Source organism: Pelmatolapia mariae, linkage group LG22 (assembly GCF_036321145.2).
Source record: "Pelmatolapia mariae isolate MD_Pm_ZW linkage group LG22, Pm_UMD_F_2, whole genome shotgun sequence".
Classification (NCBI taxonomy): domain Eukaryota; kingdom Metazoa; phylum Chordata; class Actinopteri; order Cichliformes; family Cichlidae; genus Pelmatolapia; species Pelmatolapia mariae.
Genome location: NC_086245.2, coordinates 3,225,574 through 3,249,632, shown reverse-complemented (window position 1 = coordinate 3,249,632; position 24,059 = coordinate 3,225,574). Strand labels below are relative to the sequence as shown.

The following is a 24,059-nucleotide window of genomic DNA, read 5'->3' as shown; positions in this document are numbered from 1 at the left end:
CCTGACGGTAATAGTTCAAACAGTTGATTGCTGGGGTGAGAGTAGTCCTTGATGATATTGCCAGCTCTGCTGAGGTATCGAGAGTTTGCAATGACCTCCAGGCTGGGCAGAGAGCAGCCAGTGATCTTCTGGGCTGTGTTGATGACCCTCTGCAGTGCTTTCCTGTCTGCAGCTGAGCACCCTGCATACCATGTTGTTATGCTGTACGTTAGGATGCTCTCTATGGTGGCTCTGTAGAATGTCACCAGCAGCCTCTCCTCCAGGTTGTTCCTCCTGAGCACTCTCAGAAAGTGGAGACGCTGCTGGGCCTTTTTTACCACCGCCGTGGTATTTGCAGTCCAGGAGAGATCATCAGAGATCTGCACGCCCAGAAACCTCATGGAGTGTACCCTCTCCACACAGTTCCCGTGAATGTAAAGTGGGGCCGGGTCTGCTCTGCCCTTCCTGAAGTCCAAGATAAGTTCTTTAGTTTTCATGGTGTTCAGTTGGAGGTTGTTAACTGAACACCACTCAGTCAGTCTGTTGACCTCATCTCTGTAGTCCGACTCATCCCCCCTTGAGATGAGTCCAACCACAGTGGTGTCATCCGCAAACTTTATGATGGTGTTTGAGAGATGGGTAGGGGAGCAGTCGGATGTGTAGAGCGTAAACAGGAGGGGACTCAGAACACATCCTTGTGGAGACCCGGTGCTGAGTGTGATGGTGCTGGACAGGTGGGGGCCGAGTCTGACAGACTGAGGTCTGTTAAAGTATATCTCAAATATGTGAGTCACTTTGAGATCTCACGTCCATGGACCATTGGATGACATGGTGGGGATTATTAATGCTAACTGATGTTTGTTTGGAAGACATCTCAATGTATTGCGGTTATAATCACCTGATGTAAGGTGTCAAATTTCAAGAAAAAAAGCTGTTATATTTGCAAACATTACTTATCGTAATCCTGGAAGATGTGAAGAAGTGTTGCCTGTGTATTCCCAGAGTTAAAGGTCAGAACTGTGTGCAAAGAAAGACCTGTCTACCAGCTTATAGGCGTCATTATGCTGTGAAAACGTAGCATCCACTTGTCTGAAATTTCACATGAAATGTTTTTTTCTTCCCATTAATCAACATGTGTGTCAGAACCAGGTGCACTCTGATTCATGAGGCTGCATCCTCCAGTCAGCAAGTAATTAAAGAAGATGCAAAACATAGACTTTCAGACATCTGAGAAAACAATGAAGGGAAAACACTCTTTTGCTTTGTTGTTCAAAGTGTTGTTAATATGTTGGAAACCAGATGAGAACAGCCATCTGTAAAACATGGTGGAAGCTCTGTCATGGTCTGGGCTGCAACGATGTTGGAGTCAAAATTCATGAAATTATAAATGGATACCATCCCACACCCTTGATCCACCATGTAGTGCAATCTGGGAAGAGCCTGATTGCGATCATTTTTATTTTTCACCATGACAATGATCTCAAACAGTAAAAGTATACTTCAGTAGAATAGAGACACAGTGCAACACTAAGAGTCGTGGGTGGGTCTTCTGATCATCCTGACAGAACAGAACCAAAGGCAGCCAGCATCCAAAGCAGAGCTTTAAATGTTTCTCAAGAAGCCTGCAGAACGATTCCTGAAGATACTTGAAGAAATTACAAGAAAACGTACCTACAAGAGTTCAGGCTATGTTGACTTTCAAGCTTGGTAGAAATGCACACCATTTCCAACTATGTGTCTGTGAAATGAAGCTGTGACAATATAACATGCTACATTATCACGTAAATAAAACAGATTCCTTTTCATGACGAGCTAGTTTATTTCACATATTTTGTGTAAACTGTAACTAACCCGAGAAGAGATCACGTTTCATTCGCTTTGGCGGAATTTGTCTGGCTCCTGTCCCATTCATTTTCACCTGGGGTTATGCAGTCTCAGCTGCTAATTTAAGGTGGGAGTCATTTGTTTCATGACTGTATAGACGAGCACTGCTGAGGCACTTGAAAGTGCTTATTAGATCCAGAGTGTCATTGCTCTCAGGACAAATTACAGATTACTTACATGTAGACAGATGTTCTTCCCGTACTGTGGAAGCTCATTACATGTCTGAGTAATCCACGACAAGAAAGCCATGATGGGAAAGCCTTCCCCTGATTGTTTTTGTAATGATGAATCACCAGTTTAAGATCTGAAAATGTTCCATTTGTTATGAATGAAGAAGAAGAAAATATCTTCTCATTTATAAAGTTGGAAACAACAACAAAGGTTTAAGTTCAGCTTATCAGTTTTTTTGTTTTTGCAGCTCTCTTTGTTTCCTTAAATGTTTCTTTTCATCTTCATTAACTGACTAACTCTCCGCTCCTGTTTTGTCTCTGTTGCAGTCACGCCCCTCACATCCTGCAGGAATAGATGTTATGAGCCTTTTGACAACGAGAAACCTGGCTGCAGATGTGATGAAAACTGCGTAGCCGCCAACAGCTGCTGCTTTGACTACTATGACATCTGCACTGCTCCTAGTGAGACTTTGTTTGTGACATTTTAAACTGAGCGAGGCTGGTCAGCAAAAAAAGCTGCAACAGGAAGCTCGGTCTGTTCAGCTGACCTCAGCACCAGACCACATCAGCTAATGTAGCATGTTATTTAAGTTCTTTCATAGTTATTGCTGTCTCTCCAAGCCACTTTGCATTCCACCTCTACCTCAGTTCCTTCATTTCACATCATTGTGGACTTGATAAATACTGAAGTCACAGAAGCCTGTTCACATTATGAGTTTCCAACTGCTTGCAAAGCAAAGTGCATGGACGCAAATGGAGAGATGATTTATCGAGTAGAATTGTTCTAACACAGTGACCAACTTCCAGAATACCAAAGATATGTTTAATGCTACACTGTAGAACTTTTCTTCACTGTGTTTTTTTTAGTTTTGTCACATGTGGAAAATAAATCAGTGAAAACTTTACCTACAAACCAGTGTTTAAGCAAAGGGCAGATTTACACTCAAATGTTGCAGGTTTAACTCAAAGCCCCACGCTGTCCCTTACACGTCCTTCACTGCTCACCAGCTGAACTGAGTGTACTTCTGTACTTAACTCCTTCAGCTGAGCAGTGGGAATGCACAAACGTGCGCTGTGGTGAGAAGAGGCTGACGCAGAGCAGGTGCCACTGTTCAGATGACTGTCTTTCTGCTGGAGACTGCTGCACCAACTACAAACACGTCTGCCAAGGTGAGGCTGCAGGAACATCGCAGAGGGTGCAGACAAAAGAAAATCTGTAAAAGCCAGTAACAGTCTCAGGAGACCTGTTTAGCCATGAGAAACACTTGTAGATCTTACTTTGAATAAACAGAGAAGGTCGATGAGAGAAGGCGATTTCTAAAACTGGTTTATTGTTAGATTTTCCTCTTAGAGTATGAGTGGCTCTTGCAGTGTAAACCACTCTGACAGGTTCATCTTAAGGACCTCTTAACTGGAGTGCTGTAAGAGTTTGAAAGCAGGGGTATATACAGTACATTAAAGCTGACCCAGTTCTGTAGCTTTTTCTTGTAAATAATTGCATTCTAGTTTAAACCATAACCCACAGATGTTTATCTAAGAAAAACATTTTAGTTGTATTTAGAGGGCATTTTCTTCCAGTTAAAACTCTCATTACATCTCTAGAACCCTACTTGCACTTATACTGCCAGCTTGTACATAGAAATGGCAAAAACAACAGACGTTACAAAGTGTATTCAAAAGCCCCGTACCATCAAATGTCACTGGTGACATAAATATTATGGTCTCGCTGCAGGAGAGAAACAGTGGGTTGAAGATACGTGCGATGACCTGTCAACCCCCACGTGTCCAGCAGGGTAAGAATTTATACCAAAGATATCGTAATCCCTTTGGAAATGCAATAAACTGAAGATTGATTGAAAACTGATTGAAATGATCTTTGATGCACAAAAGAGCAACTCTATTCCTCTACCAAACAGCTGTAACTAACTGTAACATAGCCTTTCAACTATTATAATTATTCTTATTATTTTAAATGAGGCCTTGATATTTCTTATAATCGCAGATTGCATTTAGAAAAGTAAAAGTAGCTACCATCTTTGGATGATAGGGCGGAGTGTCAAGCTAACAACCAACACAAGCTAGCATAGCTATAAAGGTGTATAGACAGTCTGGCTGTAAGCAGAGTGAAATGACAGAAAGCTGCATATGTTATATCATCTGATCTGTGGTGGACAACAGCAGCTTTCACACAAAAGTATTCCTACTCATAAATCAGCCAGTTTTTATCCAGCTTGGTATGTTTATGTCAGTATTTAATATTTCAGAGTTTCTGCTACATTTGATGGTTGTTTTCTCTCCTCACAGCTTTAAGCAGCCGCTGCTCCTTGTGTCTTTGGATGGCCTCAGGGCAGAGTATCTGCAGACATGGAGTGCGCTCATCCCTGTCCTGGATAAACTCAGTCAGTGTCAACCACTTTTTTAAAAGAAACATGATTACCCTCATACATGAACAAAAACCTCTTACATGTCTGTGTATTGGAAGAAACGTGTGTCTATAAATTGCCTGCCTTTAGGCTGCCTTTGGGGCTGTTTGACGACAAATTGAAAGCTAACATCATCATTCATAAGAAATCCAAGATGAAACATGCCCAGGTGACTTTACAGTCAGTTATCCTATCAGAACATATAAATATTTAAATGCTTTCACACAAAGGCAGCTTCTTCCACTGAATTTCCTGCTTATCAAATATAAATTAGTGTGTGTTCAGGGTTGCATCTGTTGAAGCTTAATGAAGTTATTCAGCCTGCAGGCAGGGCAATGACTCACATGGTCATATTAAAAGGAAGTCACATGGAGGAATTCAATTGGCACCATTCCTAACTTATTTATTCACAGGAAGGTGTGGAACTTCAGCTCCATTCATGCAGTCCGCATTTCCGACAAAGACTTTTCCCAATCACTACTCCATTGTTACGGTACGACGCACAGCACTCACACTGCTGCATACATTAATACATCTTTTTTACAGCAAACAAACTTGATCTTTGTGTTTGTTAGACATAGATAACGCAAATAAACACAAAATGCAGATTCTAAATAAAGATGTTTATTATTAAAGGCCCTGAGTGGGAAAGAGTTTGTCCCCTAAACCTAATAACTGGTTGGGCCACGCTCAGCAGCAACAACTGCAATCAAGCCTTTACGATACCTGGCAGTGACTCTTTACAGCTGTGGAGGAATGTTGGCTGAATTGTTGTAATTCAGCCACACTGGAGGGTTTTCCTACATGACAGCACGTCAGTCAGATTCAAGCCAGGACTGGGACTCGGCCGCTCCAAAGTCTTCATTTAGTTTTTTTAAGCCTTTCAGAGGTGGACTTGCAGCTGTGTTTTGGCTTCAGCTTGAGGTCATGATGTCATGGTTGTTTTGAGGTTTGTTCTGGGCTTGTGATGATAATGATGTCTGGGTCCTGAGTTTGTTGTTTTCTAGGTGATGATGAGTTTTGTTTAAGCTTCAGTCTTCTGCTTATGTTCTTTATTCATTGTTTCTCTGAGTGTTACCATCCTTTGCGCTTCCTGTCAATATCCAGTCTCCCCAGCTGCGTCCCTGGTCATGTACCTGTTTGTCTGTTCTCTGTCTTCTGTCTTCATGTCTGTTTTTCCCCTGTCCCAGTGTGTTTGTGTTACTTCCTGTTATTTTTTGATACTCTCTTGTCCTGTGTGCATTGTGTTCAGTTTTGCTTGCTCTGTCTTTTTAGTCTGTATCAGTTCCCGCTGCGTTCCCACCTGTTGCCCGTTCGCTCGTTTTCCTGTGCGTGTACGTAAGTCCTGAGTTTCCCTCCGTTCCTTGTCACCTCGTTGCCGTTTCCCTGGCTGTGTCTGCGCTCCCAGAGTCTAAGTGTTTTCTAGCCTTTCCTGGTCTCTGTGATATTTAGTTTCAGTTCATGCCTAAGTTTTGTATTCCCTGAGTTCTGGAGTTTCAACAATAAAAGCTGTGTTTGAGTTTGAGTCATCTCCAAGTCCTGCATTTGGGTCCTTGCCACCACCGCATTTTTCTGTTGGTATGATTTTCCTTTTCTAAATTAAAGTGTTCCAAAAGTTAAACTTTTATCTTGTCCATCCAGAGAGCATTTTTACAAAAGTCTCTGCAAAACTGAGACGAGCCTTTGTTCCTTTGGCTCAGCAGTGGTTTTTGTCTTAGAAATCTGCCATGCTGGCTATTTTTGCTCGGTCTCTTTCTTATGGTGAGGTCCTCACTAACCTGAACAGGGCCATTGACGGCTGTAGCTCAGATGGTAGAGCAGGTCAGCCACTAACCAGAAGGTCAGTGGTTCGAGCCCAGTCTATATAAAGCACTATATAAGAACCAGTCCATTTACTATTTTAGTTCTTTGGATGTTGTTCTGGGGTCTTTGGGACCACTTGGATGAGTCTTTGCTGTGCTCTTGGAAAGAAGTGCACTCACGTTTTCTCACAGGGCCATGTAGGTTTGGACCCCCCCCTCAATAATAAACACCTTCATTTAGAAACTGCTTTTTGTGTTTGTGTTATCTTTCTAATATTTACATTTGTTTGATGATCTGAAACATTTAAGTGTGACGAACAAACACCGCTGTGTGTGCCTCCTTTTTACACACCCTGCACTTTTACGTCTGCCTAAGCATATCCACACACACCCTCCCCAGCGTTGTACTAGACTGTGTTATTCCTCAATATTTCTTGTTCTGGTGTCATTTTTATGCAATATTACTCAAAAACTTTACTGGGTCAATTTCTGTGAAAGCTCTGGAGCATCAACAAAGGAGGAACTACAAAATTCTGGAGCAAATCTGGGTCATTCTTCTCGGTCAGTTGCAGATTTTGGTGACTTGGCGCTGGGAAAATAAAAACAACTTTGTGACACCTTCAACCTAATAAATGAATAAAACAGTCACAGTGTAAAAAAAGATAACAGGCTTGTCTGCAGGTGTTCTGTTGTGGTAATAAAGCATTCTGTACTGACTCAGAATAGTGTGTAGTTTAAGAAACATGTTCAAGTTCAAGTTGAAGTTTCTTAAGTGCCAGTTCACCTAAGAGTAATAAAACTATATTCTCTCTGAAATATAGAAGCATTTATTACGATTATACTTGACATTAAGGAGAGGAAAGTTACAAGAGATAGCAGGCATGACCAGATTTTCCAGATCTCGAGAATATCCATCAGCCTGGAGTTTTCATCTCTATCTTTCAGATAAAGGTCACTGGGATTTCTGCACCAGCCTGCTGCTGAGGCCCTCTCGATGCAGTAAACAAGTCGGGACAGTAAGCAACAGAACACGGATAGTTCATTGTGCCTGATCCATATCGCACATGATAAAACACACCCAGTTCTTGCTGAAACTCATTCTTACAAGGAGTTCCCTTTCAAAACAAGCTCGTTCATCATCTTAGAAATCACCCAAGGGAATCCCGACTCCCACGTACTAGAAGTTTCCTTTCAAGGTCGATACAAAGCACATACTTGTGGTGTGAAGACACATGACCCAGACTTAAGGATTACTCCTCTCTGTTACGAAACAAAGAATACTCAAGTGTTCTGCAGGTTGCTTTCATACAAGATTGATATATTCAGTTAAACTGAATTATTAATTATCTCCTCTCTTTCTTCCTTTTCCTCCCTCAGGGTCTCTACCCAGAGTCAAATGGTCTGATTGACAATACCATGTATGACCCGGTGTTTGATGCCACCTTCTCCCTGTCCAGTCCAGAGAAAAATAACCCCGACTGGTACCTTGGACAACCTGTGAGTCTTGTTAGGTTTGATTTACACACACAAACTGAGTGACCTTAGGTCAAATTACATTTAAATTACATTTAAAAATTAAACCTAAAAAAAAAAAGCTCAAAAGTGAAACGTTAAGGGGAAGGTGTCCTTTTAAAGCAAATAAGATTAGAAAGAACGTCTTACAGGTTGAGATCATTTCTGTCAGTGTAATCGAATACAAAAATGCCAAAATTCAGTTTTTGTTTTTGGATTGTTTTGGTTTTTTTTGCTTTTGACAGTTTCACCTAAGGAAAAGTCCCCGGGCACTTGCACATTCCTGCTCTGCATTGCTGCATGCAGGAGTTGTATAATATGGAAGAAGCTTGTATAGCTCTGTTGGTGCTGCTGGTTTAAGATGGTTAACATTGTTTTGATAATAAAGATTCCATTTTAACATGCTGCTTCTGAAAATGGACACAGAGCACGTTCATCTAATGTCAGTTAGTGCAGCAACGTAGAAAGATTGCATCTTGTAGATAGAGACACTAAGTGCACTGCAAATAACTTTAATAACAATAATATAAAACTCTTATAAACGTTGTTTAAAAGAAACTTCAGAATCAACGTTGAGCATGTTTCAGTCAAGCTCATACGTCTTCTTTGTTTTTGGAGATTTGGCACACAGCAAAGTACCACGGACTGAAGTCTGGGACTTTCTTCTGGCCTGGATCGGATGTGAAAATCGACGACAGTTTTCCTGACATCTACGTACCTTATGACGGGTGAGACCATCATTTCTAGTTTAAAAAAATCACTTTAGAACTACATGATGCATGAGAGCCTAGCATCCCCCTGGAGAGTAGTTAACAAAATCCCTGAGACACAGATATTCAAAGTTTGCTGTGTAAAAAATTCCCAGTCTACTTTTCATCCGCTACTCCAAAAACAGCAGCTAAATGTCAAACACTTTGCTGTTTTCACCTCCTCTTTAACCTCCCTCAGTGGCCTATTGTGACTCCCAACGGATCATTTCATGGAAAATCGGTGTGCCACCCCTTTTGACCATGCAGTAACTTAAGTATATGAAGTCAATGCAAAATGATACCTTAGTAGGTTAATGAATATAAGACTTAGGCAAACTAAATATTAACAACTGAAAAAATACATTTAAACTGTGTAAAAATATAGTAGCAGTAACTCATCTTACAGTGTGATTCCATCTCTTTTGCTCACAGCATATCAGAGCTAAATCATATTGCATCAGGTCCCACTGTTTGATTTAAAAGCCATGGAAAATCTGGCAATCAAAACAGCAGCACCATGCTGGTTGCACTCGGTATTTTACAGTAACTTAACAGTGAATTCATAATTGGGCTTTTATTTAGTCTGATTATTTAACCCTGGGAGTTGATCTTTGAGCCAAATCACATACTGGAGTCCATGAAGCAATGTCAGTAAATGTGCAGTGTGTTGGAAATTTTCCGATATGTTGCATGAGCTCTTATCAAAGTAATTATTGTCATAAACACTCAAGAACAGAATCTCAAGTAGGACGATGTACTTTATCACTGCGTGGGATGGTTGGCTGGGAGACTTTGGCTACAGAGAACAGATGGCGTCAGAGCTGATTGGCCCAGGCTCTAAATTAAACATCACATGTGAAACGTTTTCCCGCTATTTTCAACACTCTGGATGACGATTGTTGCCACATTGAAGCCTTTTTGTCACGACTTCTAGTTAAGTCATCGACTTTATCCTCACATACTGCATGTTCTCAGCAATACTTCTCAATTCATGTCCCTTTGTGTTTCCAAAAGGTTGAATAGGTAGGTGACGTAACTGTGCCATGTCATGCTTTTTATCAGTACTTCTTTAGAAATCTTTGTGTGATTTTGGAAACGTGCTTTGGATCATTATTATGCATCAGTACTGTACAGTTTGTTTCTGCACATACCAGGTGGGGTGGGAAATGGTGGTTCACACACCAACCACCATTCCCCCATTTTTTCTCATCAATCCATGAATAGAATAGAATAGAATGGAATAGAATGTCTTTTATTGTCACTATACACATGTACAATGAGATTCAGAGCATCTTCTACTCAGTGCAGACATGTGGGAGAAGAAAGGGGGTGGGCTGCACAGTTCTGCAGTACTTTATACATATGAACAGTCCCAATCCAATATCAACGATACAAATATCAGGGGAAAAACAGTATTATATGTTTACAGTGTGGGTTATGGCAGGTAAATTAAATATTGCAGAGTGGTGATGGTAGTTTGTATAGTCTGTGTATAGAGGGAAGTCCTTGGATTAGGGGGTGAAACTGTGTCATCAGTGCACGTGTGGGTTCAGGGTGGTTATGGCTTTTGGAAAGAAACTGTTCTTGAGTATTTGAGTCTTTGTGCTGATGCACCTGTAGCGCTTCCCCGAGGGAAGCAAGTTTAACAGGTCAAAACCAGTGTGGGAGCTGTCCTTGATGATGTGTGCTGCTCTGCTGAGGCAGAGCAAGGAATAAATGCTCATCAGGGAGGGGAGAGGGCAGGTGATGATCTTCTATGCTGCCTTGACTACACTCTGAAGCCTCTCCTCTCTGTAGTCTGCCTCGTCTCCCTTTGAGATGAGTCCAACTACCATGGTGTCATCAGCAAACTTGATGATGTGGGAGGAGGGAGGCAAAGAGTGACCAGTTTGGTGATGAGGATGTCCGGTATGATTGTATTGAAGGCTGAGCTGTAGTCCACAAAGAGCATTTGGACGTAGCTTTGCTGCTGCTACATTTGCTCAGCACAGAGTGGAGGGCTACTAAAACCCGTCTTCTGTGGATCTGTTTGCGCGGTTGAGGGTTAAGGTCTGGGGGGGAGGTAATCCTTGATGTGCTGAAGGACTAGTCTCTCAAAGCATTTCATGATTACCGGTGTGAGGGCCACAGGGCGGTAATCGTTCAGGCTGTGATGGGAGACTTCTTCGGCACTGGGATGACTGTGGCTGACAGGATGGGATGGCTGCCTGATCCAGTGAGAGGTTGAAGATTCTGGTGAAGATGAGGGTGAACTGGTGGGCACACGCTCTCAGCACCTTGCCAGGTACTCCGTCTGGACCGGCCTCCTTCCTGGGGTTCACTGCTAGGAGCACGCGTCTGACATCGTGTTACAGTGAATGGAGCGGTGCAGGAACCAGGTGAGGATGAGGATGGGAGCAGGGCTGAAGAAGATGAGGGCTGCTGTTGTGGTGTTTCAAAGCGGGCCTTGAGGCAATTTATCTCCTCCACCAGTGGTGCAGTCAGGTTTTCTGTTTTCACAGAACAGCCTCTGTAGTTTATGATGTCTTGTATTTCCTGCCACAACTCCCGTATGTTGTTGCTGGACAGGCACTGCATCTAAGGGGGTTGTAGGATGGGGAGAGGAGGAGTAAGAGGTGGTCGGACTGGCTGAGGTGGGGGAGGGGTATGGCTCTATATGCATGTTGGCGTAAACATGATCAGACTGTTCTCTTCCCTGGTATTTCACATGCTGATAGAACTTTGGGAGTACAGTCTTCATGTCGGCCTTATCAAAGTCATCTGCAATTATGTGAACACCGCCAGGGTGGGCCCGCTGCTGTTCGTTAATGGTGTTCATTAACAAACAGCAGCAGGAGGGACTGTTCTGTGTTTACATTGGCGACAGGTGGAATATACACAGCCGTGATGATCACTACTTTTAGCTCTCTCTGTAGAAAAATAGTCCTTCATCTTACCGGCATGCACTCGAGGTTCGGGGAGCAGTGCCTGTCCATAATTGTCCCATTTTTGCACCAGCTTTCATGCACGTAAATACAGAGCCCCCACTCTGCTCTTACTGGGGTCCTTGGTCCTGTCCCAGCAGAGCAGAGTGTGTTCTGTTAGCTGCATGCTAGCACCGGGTATTCCCAGGTGAAGCCAGGTTTCAGTGATAATCAGAGCACAGCAGAGACAAACAAAGTGATTTCCCACTAGTTGTAAGTCATACGTTTGATTCAAGCCTCTTATGCTTCATCTCCCTAATGCATTACAGACTTAGTAAGAAGGATGCATCATTCCCAATAAATAGTTTTTCAATAAGAGAGTTACTATTGTAAACAGGTGTATTTTAACCAAGACCTAACTAAGCACATACTAAACCAAAACACTGAGTAAAAACAAAACTTAATAAAACCAACAGACCGATGGGAAGCAAACTGCAGTATCATTTATTGACTAATGAAACCTCTTACATATTACTGCCACCAGCGTCAGTGCAGTCAATGCCATGATGATTGTTAAGATTCATAAATTGAGGGGGATTCCAAAATAACGACCACTGATCCGGCCGGGTAAAGTTAGACGACATTTTAATGAATACACGCAGCGTGGAGCCAACACTGTACAGATTCAGTGTTGAACTCTCTTACAATAGTCAAAACAAAGACTTTATAGGGGTGAAATAGTACAGCCCCCCTTCTGTTGCCAGGCAGATCCAGTACAGCATACGTCAATCCAAAACCACAATGACTTTTAACATAGTTTAAAAGAACATCGTCTCGTCTCCATCCCGGTGCTTCCCCTCAGCTCGCCTTCGCTGTCACTTGTCTCTGGAACATCCTGCACCTGCTTCTTCATCAAACAGTCACATATGCACGCACAATTTTGCAGTTGCAAGCAAAACATGATTAACTTTTACCTATATAACTGAGTCTATCTACAATGTGTGTATGTGTGTGTATGTGTCAGCCTCTGCTTGCACTTTGTTTCACCTCTCAGCTCCCCAGCTAGACCTTGTAACCTTCAGTCATCTTGAGACATGAGGCCCGCACGTACACAGCTGAAACTATATGTGTAATTTCTAGACTAAATGTCACACTCAAATGATGTTACTCAAAATAAGAACGAGACTGCTTAACTCTTAAAACTTAAAACTTTAAAACTTAATCAAAGCTTAATCAAAGATATAAATGCATAATAAAATAACCTGCTCAAAATACTTGCACTCAGACTCTGCTTTCGGTTTCACTTTTGCAAAACATACTCTGCACAAGCCTGTGTTTCCTGTCAGCCTGCAACTCAGCCTCTCACCCACTGAAGTCTGGACTTCAGTGTAAGAATATAAAAACATTCAAAAGCCTTTAAAATTATAGATTCACCTCAACAGTTTAAAGTGGTTCTTACTGGACCTGTAATAAAAGCTTAATTGGGTGCCAATATGTTTAAACATCCAAATGCAATATCAATATTAATAATTAATGGAATAATCATAATGATTATAAAAAATAGCAGCAAATAATAGCAGCATAATATTTTACTATTCCTGACATGATGCAGACATATACATGACTAGTTTCAAAAGTGCTAAAGCTCACTGGCAATGTTGTAAGCACGTTCGTGAAATTCAGATATTTGGAAACTTGGATAGTCAACTTTACCACATCAGCCAGGGTGGGCTGGCTGCTGTTCACTAATGGTGTTCAGCAGGAGCGACTGTTCTGTGTTTACATTGGCAACAAGTGGAATATACACAGCCGTGATGATCACTATTGTTAGCTCTCTCTGTAGAAAAATATCAATATCACTATTTTTACACTGACCTATTTGTTTTTCATTCTTTTAGTACAGTGCCATTTGAAGAAAGAGTATTCAATGTGCTTAAGTGGCTGCAGCTGCCAGCTAATGAAAGGTTGGTTATTTCTTTTCAAAACAATGACTTCATAAAAGGAAGATAAAAAAAGATAAATGTGAACTATGTTTGCTTTGACTCAATTCTAAGTAAAACAACTCTTTCCCGCCAGGCCGGATTTCTTTACGCTATATCTGGAGGAGCCGGATAAATCTGGACACAGCTATGGTCCTGTGAGTGGAGGGGTAAGGTCACTCAACTCATTTAGATAAAAAAGAGACGAAGGGAGAGCTCCCAGAAATGCCTGAAAAGCTGCTCTGCTCTTTTGGTTCATGAAACAAAACAAACCAACAAAGATAATTCCATGAGCATTTGATATGCCAAAAGCTCATCATATTGGTGACTGACATTTGTCATTGCTAAATATTGCTGAAGGTCTGATAAAGCCCATGGGACAATGATTACATGAATAATTGTAACATGTTTAAGTTGCACAGAGAAAGCTGACCTATGCCGCCTTTCTGGCACTGGTTGGAAATGCGAGAGCGATGTGCAGATGTTATCCTGTTGTAGCCCCTCTGGCCCAGTGCTGAAACAAGATCCTCATGTTGAAACTACTCATGCTTTATCCACACTAGTAAAACACCTTGCAGTGAATGATCACAGATAAGTGAGCATAATAACAAAACTCTAAAGTCCACTGACAAGTCTCATAAATCTCCATAAATATGTATGACACTTCTAATTAAACAATTAAAATTGCATCTGTCAAGTCAGGCTTTTGGGAGACCTTAATGGATCGCGTATACATCCATGTGGTGACTTTTGGGAAAGCGCTAGACAACTGATGACAATAGCATCAAAAAAATATGGATTTAGTGGATCAGTCATAGATTTGGCCGTGCAGAAAAATTATGAAAAAAAGCATATTTTATAGGGAATGTGTGTTGGGTCTGGAGATAACTCTCAGCAGAGTTCTCCTGAATTTCATTTTAAATAGCTGTAATCTTTAGATGTGGACGTGGTTGGTTTCAATGACAAAATAAAATCAACATGCAGATTTTAAAAGGGAATCAACCAGCTATTTACTGGCTGATGGTTATTTCACATCAAATGACTTTATTCAGCTCATCATTTTACAGCAGTTATTTTAGAAAAATACATTTCCAGAAATTTGCATTGAAATTCATTGAAAGTAATGAAAAGTAACCAGACGATATTTGGTACAAGTCTTGGCCTCATCCAAATTTGTACAACTAGACATCTGCTCTGCACCAACTGACACCTCTGTGACCTTTATGTTGAACACAGTTTGCAGGATAATTAAAGAATCAGTTGAGTGACTCACTGATGGGGAAATGCCTGAAAAGCACGAGACTCATGTGTGAAGAAGTGATTCATACTTTCACTCATTAACGATGAGTGAAAAAGGAAATACACAGTAGACAATTTATACTGTATACAGTTCCTCTTGGAAGGACTGGTTAAAACAGAAAAAAGGAAAACACATCAATTTCCAAGATTTGAATTACGTTTTTCTAATGAAGTTCGTCATTGCTCAGTCATGGATACTTTTCTTCCACTCTGGTATTACTTTGTTTTCAGTAATTTAACCCTTTCAGGCATAGTGGTCACTACAGTGGATGCTATTCAAAGGCTGTTTCCTTGTATTTGTGTCAGTGTTGATGGTATACTTGCTCATAAACCACTACATTGGACACTGATGACTCCATAGCATGCCACCCACTGGCCGTTTAATGTTACTATAGCTGTATGATGTGTTTCACTGTTATTTAACCCTGTCATGCATGAATTATGACAACCTCAATCAGGATTTCCTTGTTTTTATTCATCTTTTCATTCCTAAAGATGAATAAAAATTCTCATAGAGGTTGTCATAATTCCTGCATGACAAGTTTAAAGTACAACAACATTATTTGTGTCATATTTATTTGAACATTTAATTTGCTTTCTCCAGATTATTACATCACTCCAGGGTGTGGATAAGATCATTGGTCAGCTTATGAATGGACTGAAGCAAATTAATCTACACCGCTGTCTCAACATCGTTATTGTGGCTGATCATGGTAACAAACCACTCAGAGTAATGTGGCTCTGAAAACACATGTCTGTCACATGTGTTCAAAGAAATCAGTGTCAATAGAAATGTTTACATGTGCTCTTTTTTTTGTTTTGTTCTTTTACCATGCATGTAGCTTTACAACAATCCTTGGCCTTGCCTCATGAAATTTTAATGATTTAAGCAAATTTTATTTTTGGAAAAGTCCAACATGATTCAGAGTCATGGCTACAAAGACCAGAGCATTTAAAACAGTCCTGGGAAATAAGAAGGCATCATCTTCACCTGCCTTTATTCATTTTGATCTTACTTTATCTTTGTCCACACACATTAGCTGACAGCTCCAGGTCATTTAGCCTTTTTTATTCTGTTAAAGGCATGAGCAATACAGGTTTTCATTGGAATCTTACCACTACATAAGAAATAAAATGCATGTTGAAACAAACACGTTCCAGCAATTGGACATTGATAATGCAGTAACACTACCACCATCTAGAACTGGATCATAATGGTTCATGAGTATTTCACATAAGGAATAAAGTATTCCAAAGTATTGTTTTGTTTTTAGTTCCACTGAAGAAATGAAGGGTGTAACGTAACAGCTGAATGTTGCTGCAGGTATGGAGGAAACAAGCTGTGAAAGAAAGGAAACAATGAAGGAACTCGTGGGCGATACCAGCATGTATGTGGTAACTGAGGGTCCCATTGGACGTATCAGAGCCAAGAGCAAAGACGCACTGTGTAAGTAAATGCAAAGGAACAAAGTGCTCTGCTGCTTGTCTTTTAATCACACAAAGAATGAAGAAGTGGGGTGAGTCGTTGAAGATAGGTTTCACGAACTTGTGAGCAACTATATGGTTCCTAAAGCATGTGAAATCTGCGAGATTACCTAGGTCTCTATGCTTTTGTGTTTGAACCTGGTCATACTTGAATGTTCATGGGTTGCAGCTATATCAGTACAACATCAGGGCATGGCTGTTTCAGAGGCAGTAAGGCATGAGACAGTAAAAAGGCTTGGATGTGTATCAGTTAGTTTCATCCATAGCTGACCCAACATATATGATTTACTCTTAATAAAATGCTTGTTTTTAGTTCTTAAATTTGGAAGATTATGATAACTTGATTTTTAGTTTCTACTGAAAATGCATCACACAACATTGTAGATGCTCTCAGAGCTTTACTAAAAGACAGACATGTCAAAGAGGCAACAATGCCAAATGGATAAAGAATCATACAAGATTTTTCCACTACTGCACAGATGAGTTGTGTCTCTCTAAGACTCTTTAGTTATGTTGGGACACAATGCTGACTGAAACAAAGAACAAATCTGTCGATTACAAAGCTATTTGTGATATCTCACTAACAAACACAGGAAAATTCCTGCCATTTAAATTTGAATTTTAAATGAAACACGATTTAATTGCCGTGCCTTGGCTTTGAACTTTCTGCAATGACATAAATGTTTCCCTTTCAACAGGGGACTCTGCTGGACTTGTTGCTAATATGACTGTGAGTATTTTTTTTTAAATTTCTTACCAAAATGTACAGTGAGGAAAATAATTATTGAATCCCCTGCTGAATTTGTTTCTTCACTTTCAAAGAAATGGACTGTCTTTTTATGGTAGTTTTTTCTTGACCCACTTCTTTGTTACCTTGGTGGTATGTTTTGGGTCGCTGTCGTGCTGGAACACCCATCTACGACTTCAGTGTTCTGGCTGATTACAAGATTGTAGACACCTGTGATGCTGATTAGTGGACACACCTTGGATTAACATGTCCCTTTGGTCACATCATTTTCATTCTTTTCTAGGGGCACCATCATTTTTGTCCAGGCTTGTTCCATGCATTTATTTTTTAAATAATTCAGTTGAAGCATGGTTGAAAAGCAATGTCTGACTTTCATTGGTTAGGATTTATAGAATTTTATTTATTATTACTTTTGTCAGATAAAAGTTATTTCTGTGACCATTGTGAGTTTTTCTTTCATTGACAAAGGGTACCAACAATTTTGTCCACATCTGTATGCAACAAAAATGTTCCAGGATTGGATTATGAATGAGTGTCTTTCATGATTTCAGTGTAAGAAGCCAGACCAAAAAATCAAGCCATACCTGAAGGCTAACCTACCAAAGCGCCTTCACTTTGCCAACAGTCGTCGCATTGAAGATGTCAGCATCCTGGTTGACACTAAATGGCTGTTTGAGAGGTATTTATGGTGCTACAGTCTTAGACATTCTGGTATGGTTGTAGCCATGTGTTTTAGAGTACAGTGATTCATAATGTTAGCCAGACACAAAGTCATTGTTCTTTGGGTTTCAGACCTTTATAGTGTGTTAAACACATGCAGTTTACCTCAGAACACCTTAAGTTTAATTTCTTCCAGAAGGGTATAAATGCTTTTCCCCATTTAACGGACATGAAGTCATACTCTGTTAAGGTTTCTGGTACACTGTTGCAAGGCATAATCATATCCTGGCACTTGAGCTAAACTCTAGTGGGGTGTAATTTTGCCCTTTCATCGCTGCATGAGGCTCAGTAATCATTTAAGTCAACATTCAGAAACTTATATGATTGATTTAATTACAACTGGCAAACTCATCTCTTTCCTCATAGGGATCCAGGGTCTCTCACATTCTGCTCTGGTGGGAACCACGGCTATGACAATGACTTTGAGAGCATGCATGTAAGTACTGACAATTACTCTGTTCTGTGTTTCTAAATTGGAAAAACATTGGCAATTTTCCCAATAACAGCACTCACTTTCTTAATCTCTATTGTAGGCCATGTTTATCAGTTATGGCCCCAAGTTTCAGAACGAAAAAGAGATTGACCCCTTCTCCAATACTGAACTTTACAATCTAATGTGTGGTGAGTATTTCCCCCCGCAAATTACCACCACTGTACACCACTCGACTGTATCCACTCAAAATCTGCTGAACATAAGACACTCATAACAACTGCATATAAATAATAATAAAAATAAATAAATTAGAGCAATCTGGGCTGCGGCAAAACCATGAATAGTTGAAAAGAGTTTCTGCTGATTTTACAAAGAGTAAAATCAGCTGAAATCAATTTCAAGACAAAACTTTTTTGTACACAGAATGTTTAGTGCTGTTGCAGTACTACAAAATGTTATAGGACTCTCTATATAATAATATATAAGGATCTATAGAATAGATCCTTATATATTATATATAATGATCTATATAATAGTGGCTGGTCTACTGTTCTGTCACTGGGACGAAGCCCTACAACATCCAGAGCCTTCAGGAGCTCAGGGTTAACCTCATCCACCCCAGGGGCTCTGCCACCATTGAGTTGTTTACCTGCTTCAGTGACCTCATGAGTTGTCTTGCTCGTTTCCAGACTCTGCTTCCACCATGGAGTATTCCTTCTACCGCCCGACAATGTTCTCAATCTAAGTCAACAGCGCTCCACCCGCACTATACACAGTGAACGTAGAGCACCGCTTTCCCCTCCTGAGTTGCCTGATGGTTTTCCAGAATCTCTTCGAAGCAGTCCAAAAGTCTTTTTCCATGACCTCTCTGAACTGCTTTCACACCTGAATTTTTGCTTTCGCTGCTGCCCGAGGTGCGTTCCGCTTGGGCTTTCGGTACCTATTCACTGCTTCCAAAATCCAGGGCTAACCAAGCCCAGGAGGACTCCTTTCTCAGCCCTGTGACTCCCTTCACCTTTGGTGTCCACATTTGGTTTTGGGGTTACCACCATGACAGGCACCAATCACCTTACAACCGCTCAGTGCAGCAGCTTGGGCAATGGAGGTGCTGAGTCCGTTCAGACTCAGTGTTCCCAGTCACCCTCGGAACGCTGTTGAAGCTCTGCTGGAGGTGTGAGTTAAAGATCTCACGGGCCAGGGCCCCTGCCAGACGTTCCCAGCACACCCTCACTTTTACTCACCATACTTTTAGGTGTGCCAGATCTGTCGAGCATCATCCCCCACCACCTGATCCAACACACCACCAGGTGGTAATCAGTTGACAGCTCAGCCTCTCTCTTCACCTGAGCATCATCAGTGGCCACAGATCTGTTGATACAATTACAAACTCGATCATCGTCCTGGTGCCACGTGCACTTATGAACACCCTTATGTTTGAACATGGTGTTTGTTGTGGACAAACTGTGGTTTGCACAGAAGTCCAGTAACAGAACACCACTCAGGTTCACATCCCTGCAGGTCTCACTATCAGAGCCTACATGAGCATTGAGTCTCCCAGGAGGAGAACAGGTGGGCCCCAGGTGGGGCACCATCAAGCTCACCACCCAGGGACTCCAAGAATGCGGGGTACTCTAAATTGTCATTCAGTCCATAAGCATAGACGACAGTCATCCCCCCTCCTGAATGTGCAGGGAACAAAAGATCATGCAGATTGGGACCTTGTTCAGCTTGCTGTTATTCATTAATTCATTTTGAACTACAGTACATCTTAGAAGAATGTGAAGTTTATGCTTCCAAAATCCAGGGCTATGAATTCTTAAATTTAGCTGATTTAGCACAGTTAGCGCACAGTATTATGGTTTTTTGTGTATTAGTTTCCTTGGTGATATTTTTTTTTTTTTTTTTACTGTAAGAAAATTCTATCTTTAATCCTATAATTAAAGATATAAATGAAGATAATGATGATGGTAATTCAACAGGAATTTGAATGATAACACGTCTGCTGCTCTGGTAATACTCAAAGTCTCCCGTATGGAATCTTTAAAAGCATCAATCAAGCGAAGAGTTATTAATTAGTGCCAGTTAACATCCAGTAGCACAACAGCTAAATGTTGATGGTTGTAATTTAACTGTTACATGGCAGACACTGATCCTTTGGCCACAGGCATATTGGCTTCTGAGAGACAGGATAATTTTGGAAGTCTGTGTTTGGATGTTGAACAGGTGGTAACAACATCAGTTCCAGTAGTCCCAGTCAGGAGTGTGTTGTGCACCATGCTTCAGTGTGTTTTCTAGTGTCACTTTCACACCCAGGTTAGGTTTAACCCTTTAAAATTATTAGGGTTAGGAAAAGATTGTGGTTTGGGTTAAACCACACCGCTTCACAACAGCATTGATTAAGCAATGCATGTGGGAATAAAACACGTGGCCTTGTATGTAAATATGACGTGAGAGCAGCTTTGTTGAGATTTGAATATTTGTTGCCCTGACAATGAGAACAGACTGACTAATTGCACACATCTGGTAGTCAACAAACAGCCGTCATCAGGGGCTCAAAAATAAATTCATGTTTATTTAATGCAGATGTCCTCGAGATTTCTCCTTCCAGCAATAATGGTACCCACGGCAGCATGAATCACGTCTTGCGGCAGCCCTACTACACACCGGTGCACCCTGCTGAACAAAGTGAGCCCGCTCAGTGTCCACTGGTCAGCCTGAACCCTGAAGACGACCTGGGATGCTCCTGTGGTGAGGTGGTGGGTACATCACTGTCACTCAAAAGCATATATATAAAATTATATGATCATTATTATTCTGTGGGAATTAAGTCTGTGGAAAGCATCCTAACATTTTCAAAAATATGACAAGAAATACAGACTGCAGAGATGACATCCAGCTCAAGACTGGATGAAAACAAACTTCCATGGTAACAGTCAAAACAATAATAGTTCACAGATCAGCTGTCTGCTTTTTTTTTAGCAATGCACTTTCATGCAACTGGGGAACACAAGAGGGGAAAAAAGCACCCAGACCTGTGGAGAAACGATCTGAAAGGGTTCTCACCTTTTGTGGATATAAAGGCATTATCCTCTTGTAGAAGCCACCAGCCTTTTTAGGGCTACTGTGATGCATCTACAATTTCCTTGCATTTCAAACCTGTTATTCACAAATTACTAGAGTCAAACTTGCTGCACCACAGCCCCTAAAGCATGATATACTCCATGGCCAACTTTTAAAAATACTTTTATCTGAATGGAAATCTGTGTTTTTCTATTATGCCTATCACTGAATCATGTCCGAGGTCTAGATTACTGCCATCAGTCTACAAGTCTTGTTTCTGAAATGCTATGAAGTTACCATAAATTCAGTCTTTGATGTGTTATTGTGGTTTTGGTGGAAGTGATTTATTTTTTAAAAAGACCACACACGTTAATCTGTTTTCTATGACCAATATCCAACTAGTCACCAATGCACTGGACACACGGTGAAAGTTCCCACAACCAAACCTTGAACCACTGAAAGTAAAATTCTGTTTCACTTCCTCTGACGTGCAAATGCCAAATCATCCACCAAGTTAGTTGGTGAGATTCAAATAACCGTCTGCACAACATAGCTGTGGCTAAAGGGAGGATTTCTGGATCAGCGATCAAACTAGAAATCTTGCTGGACTCACACCAGCTGAAACCTCAATGCTGCTGCATCTGCAGAGCATATTTAAAAAATATTAGCTTACCACAACTAAAAGCTGCTACTGTTTGGAAAGAGGTATGACAAATGTTTGGAAAAAGTAAGAAATGGAATCTCAGCAGTAATATGGTGGAAAAATCTTTGGGTTTTACAAGAAACCAGTAATGACAACATGGTCATGCTCTTCAAGTTTGGGTGGCAAGGCAGCTCTAGTCACAGAGTAAAGATGTGTTTTCAGACAGGATTTAAAAATGTCAAGTGTTGGAGAGATCCTGCTTTGAAGAGGCAGACTGCTCCAAAGTTTAGCAATCAAAAAAGGCCCGTTCTCCTCGGTTTCAGTCTGCTTCTAGGAACAACCAGAAGCAATTTATCAGCTGACCTGGGAGTTGTACTTGGAGTATTTTTTGTTAAAAGATCAGAGAGGTACGAGAGAGCTGATCCATTTAAAGACTTATGTGGCTGTCAAGAGTCGGGCTGCAGGCGAAAGATCAGAGCCTGGCTGATACCAAAATAAAGACTATCACAGTAAGGGCCCTGAGCTGGAAGAAGCTGGCTTATCAACAGATCGACATGTCCATCACAAAGATATTAACAATGTCTAAGGGCTGCGATTTGTAACTGCCAACGGCTCAGTGTCCTGATATTTGGGGTAGCTGTAGCTCAGATGGTAGAGCAGGTCACCTACTGGAAGGTTGGTGCTTTGAGCCCAGTCTGCTCCAATCTGCATGGCATATATCCTTAGATAGCAAACACTTTGAAACAGGGTAGAAAAAAGTGCTTGTGCGAATGTACAAATTGTGTAAAGTGCTTTGAGTGGTCAGAGCAGAAACACAGAAATTATACAAGAACCAATCCCTTTACATTACTATATTTGAATCTTTGTTTCCCCTTCCAATCATGTCAAAGTAGAAAAAAGTGTAGCAGCATTACAGGTTAGACTAAATGAAAATGTTGTCTTCCCTCAGGATGAAACTGATATCAACAAACGACTGAATCTGAGTGCAGAGGAGGGTGAGACATTTCTCCTCGCTCCTGACTCCATGATTCTCTTCTATTCTCTACTTTAAACATCTTTTATTCTGGATTTTTGATTTACATTACAATTTTTTAAAGGGAGATCTGATCAAACTAATCACATTGCCATGTTTTGCTTGCATGCTCTTTCAAAAATGCCTCCACATTTTCTGCCTTGTAAAACTTCCATGCATCTCAATGCTGCCTGTGAACGTTCTCGGTCACTGAGGTCATCATAGTCTAAGGAGCTTGGTAAGAAAAGCTCCTGGACTGGGTGTTTCTTGAAAATGTAAAGGACTTAAAGAAGTCCAGGAGCTTTTCTTACCAAGCTCTTTAATTTCAATTCTGATTTCTCAAAAAACAAAATCCCCTAACTGACTGGAAAAGCATAAAACACATATTAATGAAAATGCTCTTACTGGTGGGGACATTATGAAGACAATTATTCTAAAAAAAGAGAGGGCATTTCTTTTTCAGCATCCGCTGCAGAAAAGAAGCACGCGCTTTTTGGTCGACCCCAGATGCTGCAACCTAACCAAAGTTATTGCACCCTCTACCAGGAGGGATTCATCAGCGCCTATAGCCACAAAGCCCTGATGCCCCTGTGGAGCTCCTACACCATCGACAAGCCTGTAAGTCCATTGACTGGTGATAAGATGTAATGCTTTGGGTTGGGGTTTTCTGGGAGGAGGGTAGTTATCTAATTACAAGTTTTGGCTTCAGATTGATATAAAAGTTCTGGTAATGTGAAGACACATAGATAATCAGTAGCTCTATAAAACTGCATCACTCTTTGAAAAATCTTATATGACAAAAGAATTACTGACTCACAGTGAATAAGAATGATGCAGTTTCCACATGAATCATGGATGGTGTGAACGTATGAGAAACTTGCAGCATTTAAAATTTCCGATTCATTCCAAGGGGGGTTTTAGAGGAAATGTGTCTTATTGTTTCCATCTATTCACTCTTGTAGAATGAAAATCTGGATACACTCACCGTTTTATAATTATGATTATTTTAGGATTAGGTTAAGATTTTAGCTGATGTTTCTAAAATGTGAAACCGCCCTAAATTAAATATTTAACATTTTAATGTGTGAACTATTGAATAGTTAGTTATGAACAAGTGCTAAGTGCACACTAGTAGTCCTCTAAAGACATCCAAATTTAATGATGTATTTACCATCTCAACACATAATTTGGCAGGTAGATATTTATTAGTTGTTACTCAATGACAAATTATACTGAGAAGGCAATAATCATCACAGTC

At 40.8% G+C, this 24,059-nt stretch overlaps 1 protein-coding gene across 1 annotated transcript in view; it reads left to right on the top strand.

The window, feature by feature from the left end:
• The window catches only part of LOC134619760 (venom phosphodiesterase 1), a 45,612-nt gene that overhangs the window by 3,210 nt on the left and 18,343 nt on the right, over nt 1–24,059 (top strand). Inside the window, exons 3-20 of the mRNA XM_063465593.1 lie at nt 2,361–2,495; nt 3,078–3,203; nt 3,766–3,826; nt 4,338–4,432; nt 4,870–4,949; nt 7,636–7,755; nt 8,389–8,498; nt 13,321–13,386; nt 13,499–13,571; nt 15,305–15,413; nt 16,025–16,147; nt 16,884–16,915; nt 17,485–17,612; nt 18,020–18,089; nt 18,187–18,274; nt 20,670–20,842; nt 22,739–22,784; nt 23,265–23,419. Of these exons, the coding sequence (XP_063321663.1) occupies nt 2,361–2,495; nt 3,078–3,203; nt 3,766–3,826; nt 4,338–4,432; nt 4,870–4,949; nt 7,636–7,755; nt 8,389–8,498; nt 13,321–13,386; nt 13,499–13,571; nt 15,305–15,413; nt 16,025–16,147; nt 16,884–16,915; nt 17,485–17,612; nt 18,020–18,089; nt 18,187–18,274; nt 20,670–20,842; nt 22,739–22,784; nt 23,265–23,419 (1,790 nt within the window). The remainder of the gene's footprint in view (nt 1–2,360; nt 2,496–3,077; nt 3,204–3,765; nt 3,827–4,337; nt 4,433–4,869; nt 4,950–7,635; nt 7,756–8,388; nt 8,499–13,320; nt 13,387–13,498; nt 13,572–15,304; nt 15,414–16,024; nt 16,148–16,883; nt 16,916–17,484; nt 17,613–18,019; nt 18,090–18,186; nt 18,275–20,669; nt 20,843–22,738; nt 22,785–23,264; nt 23,420–24,059) is intronic.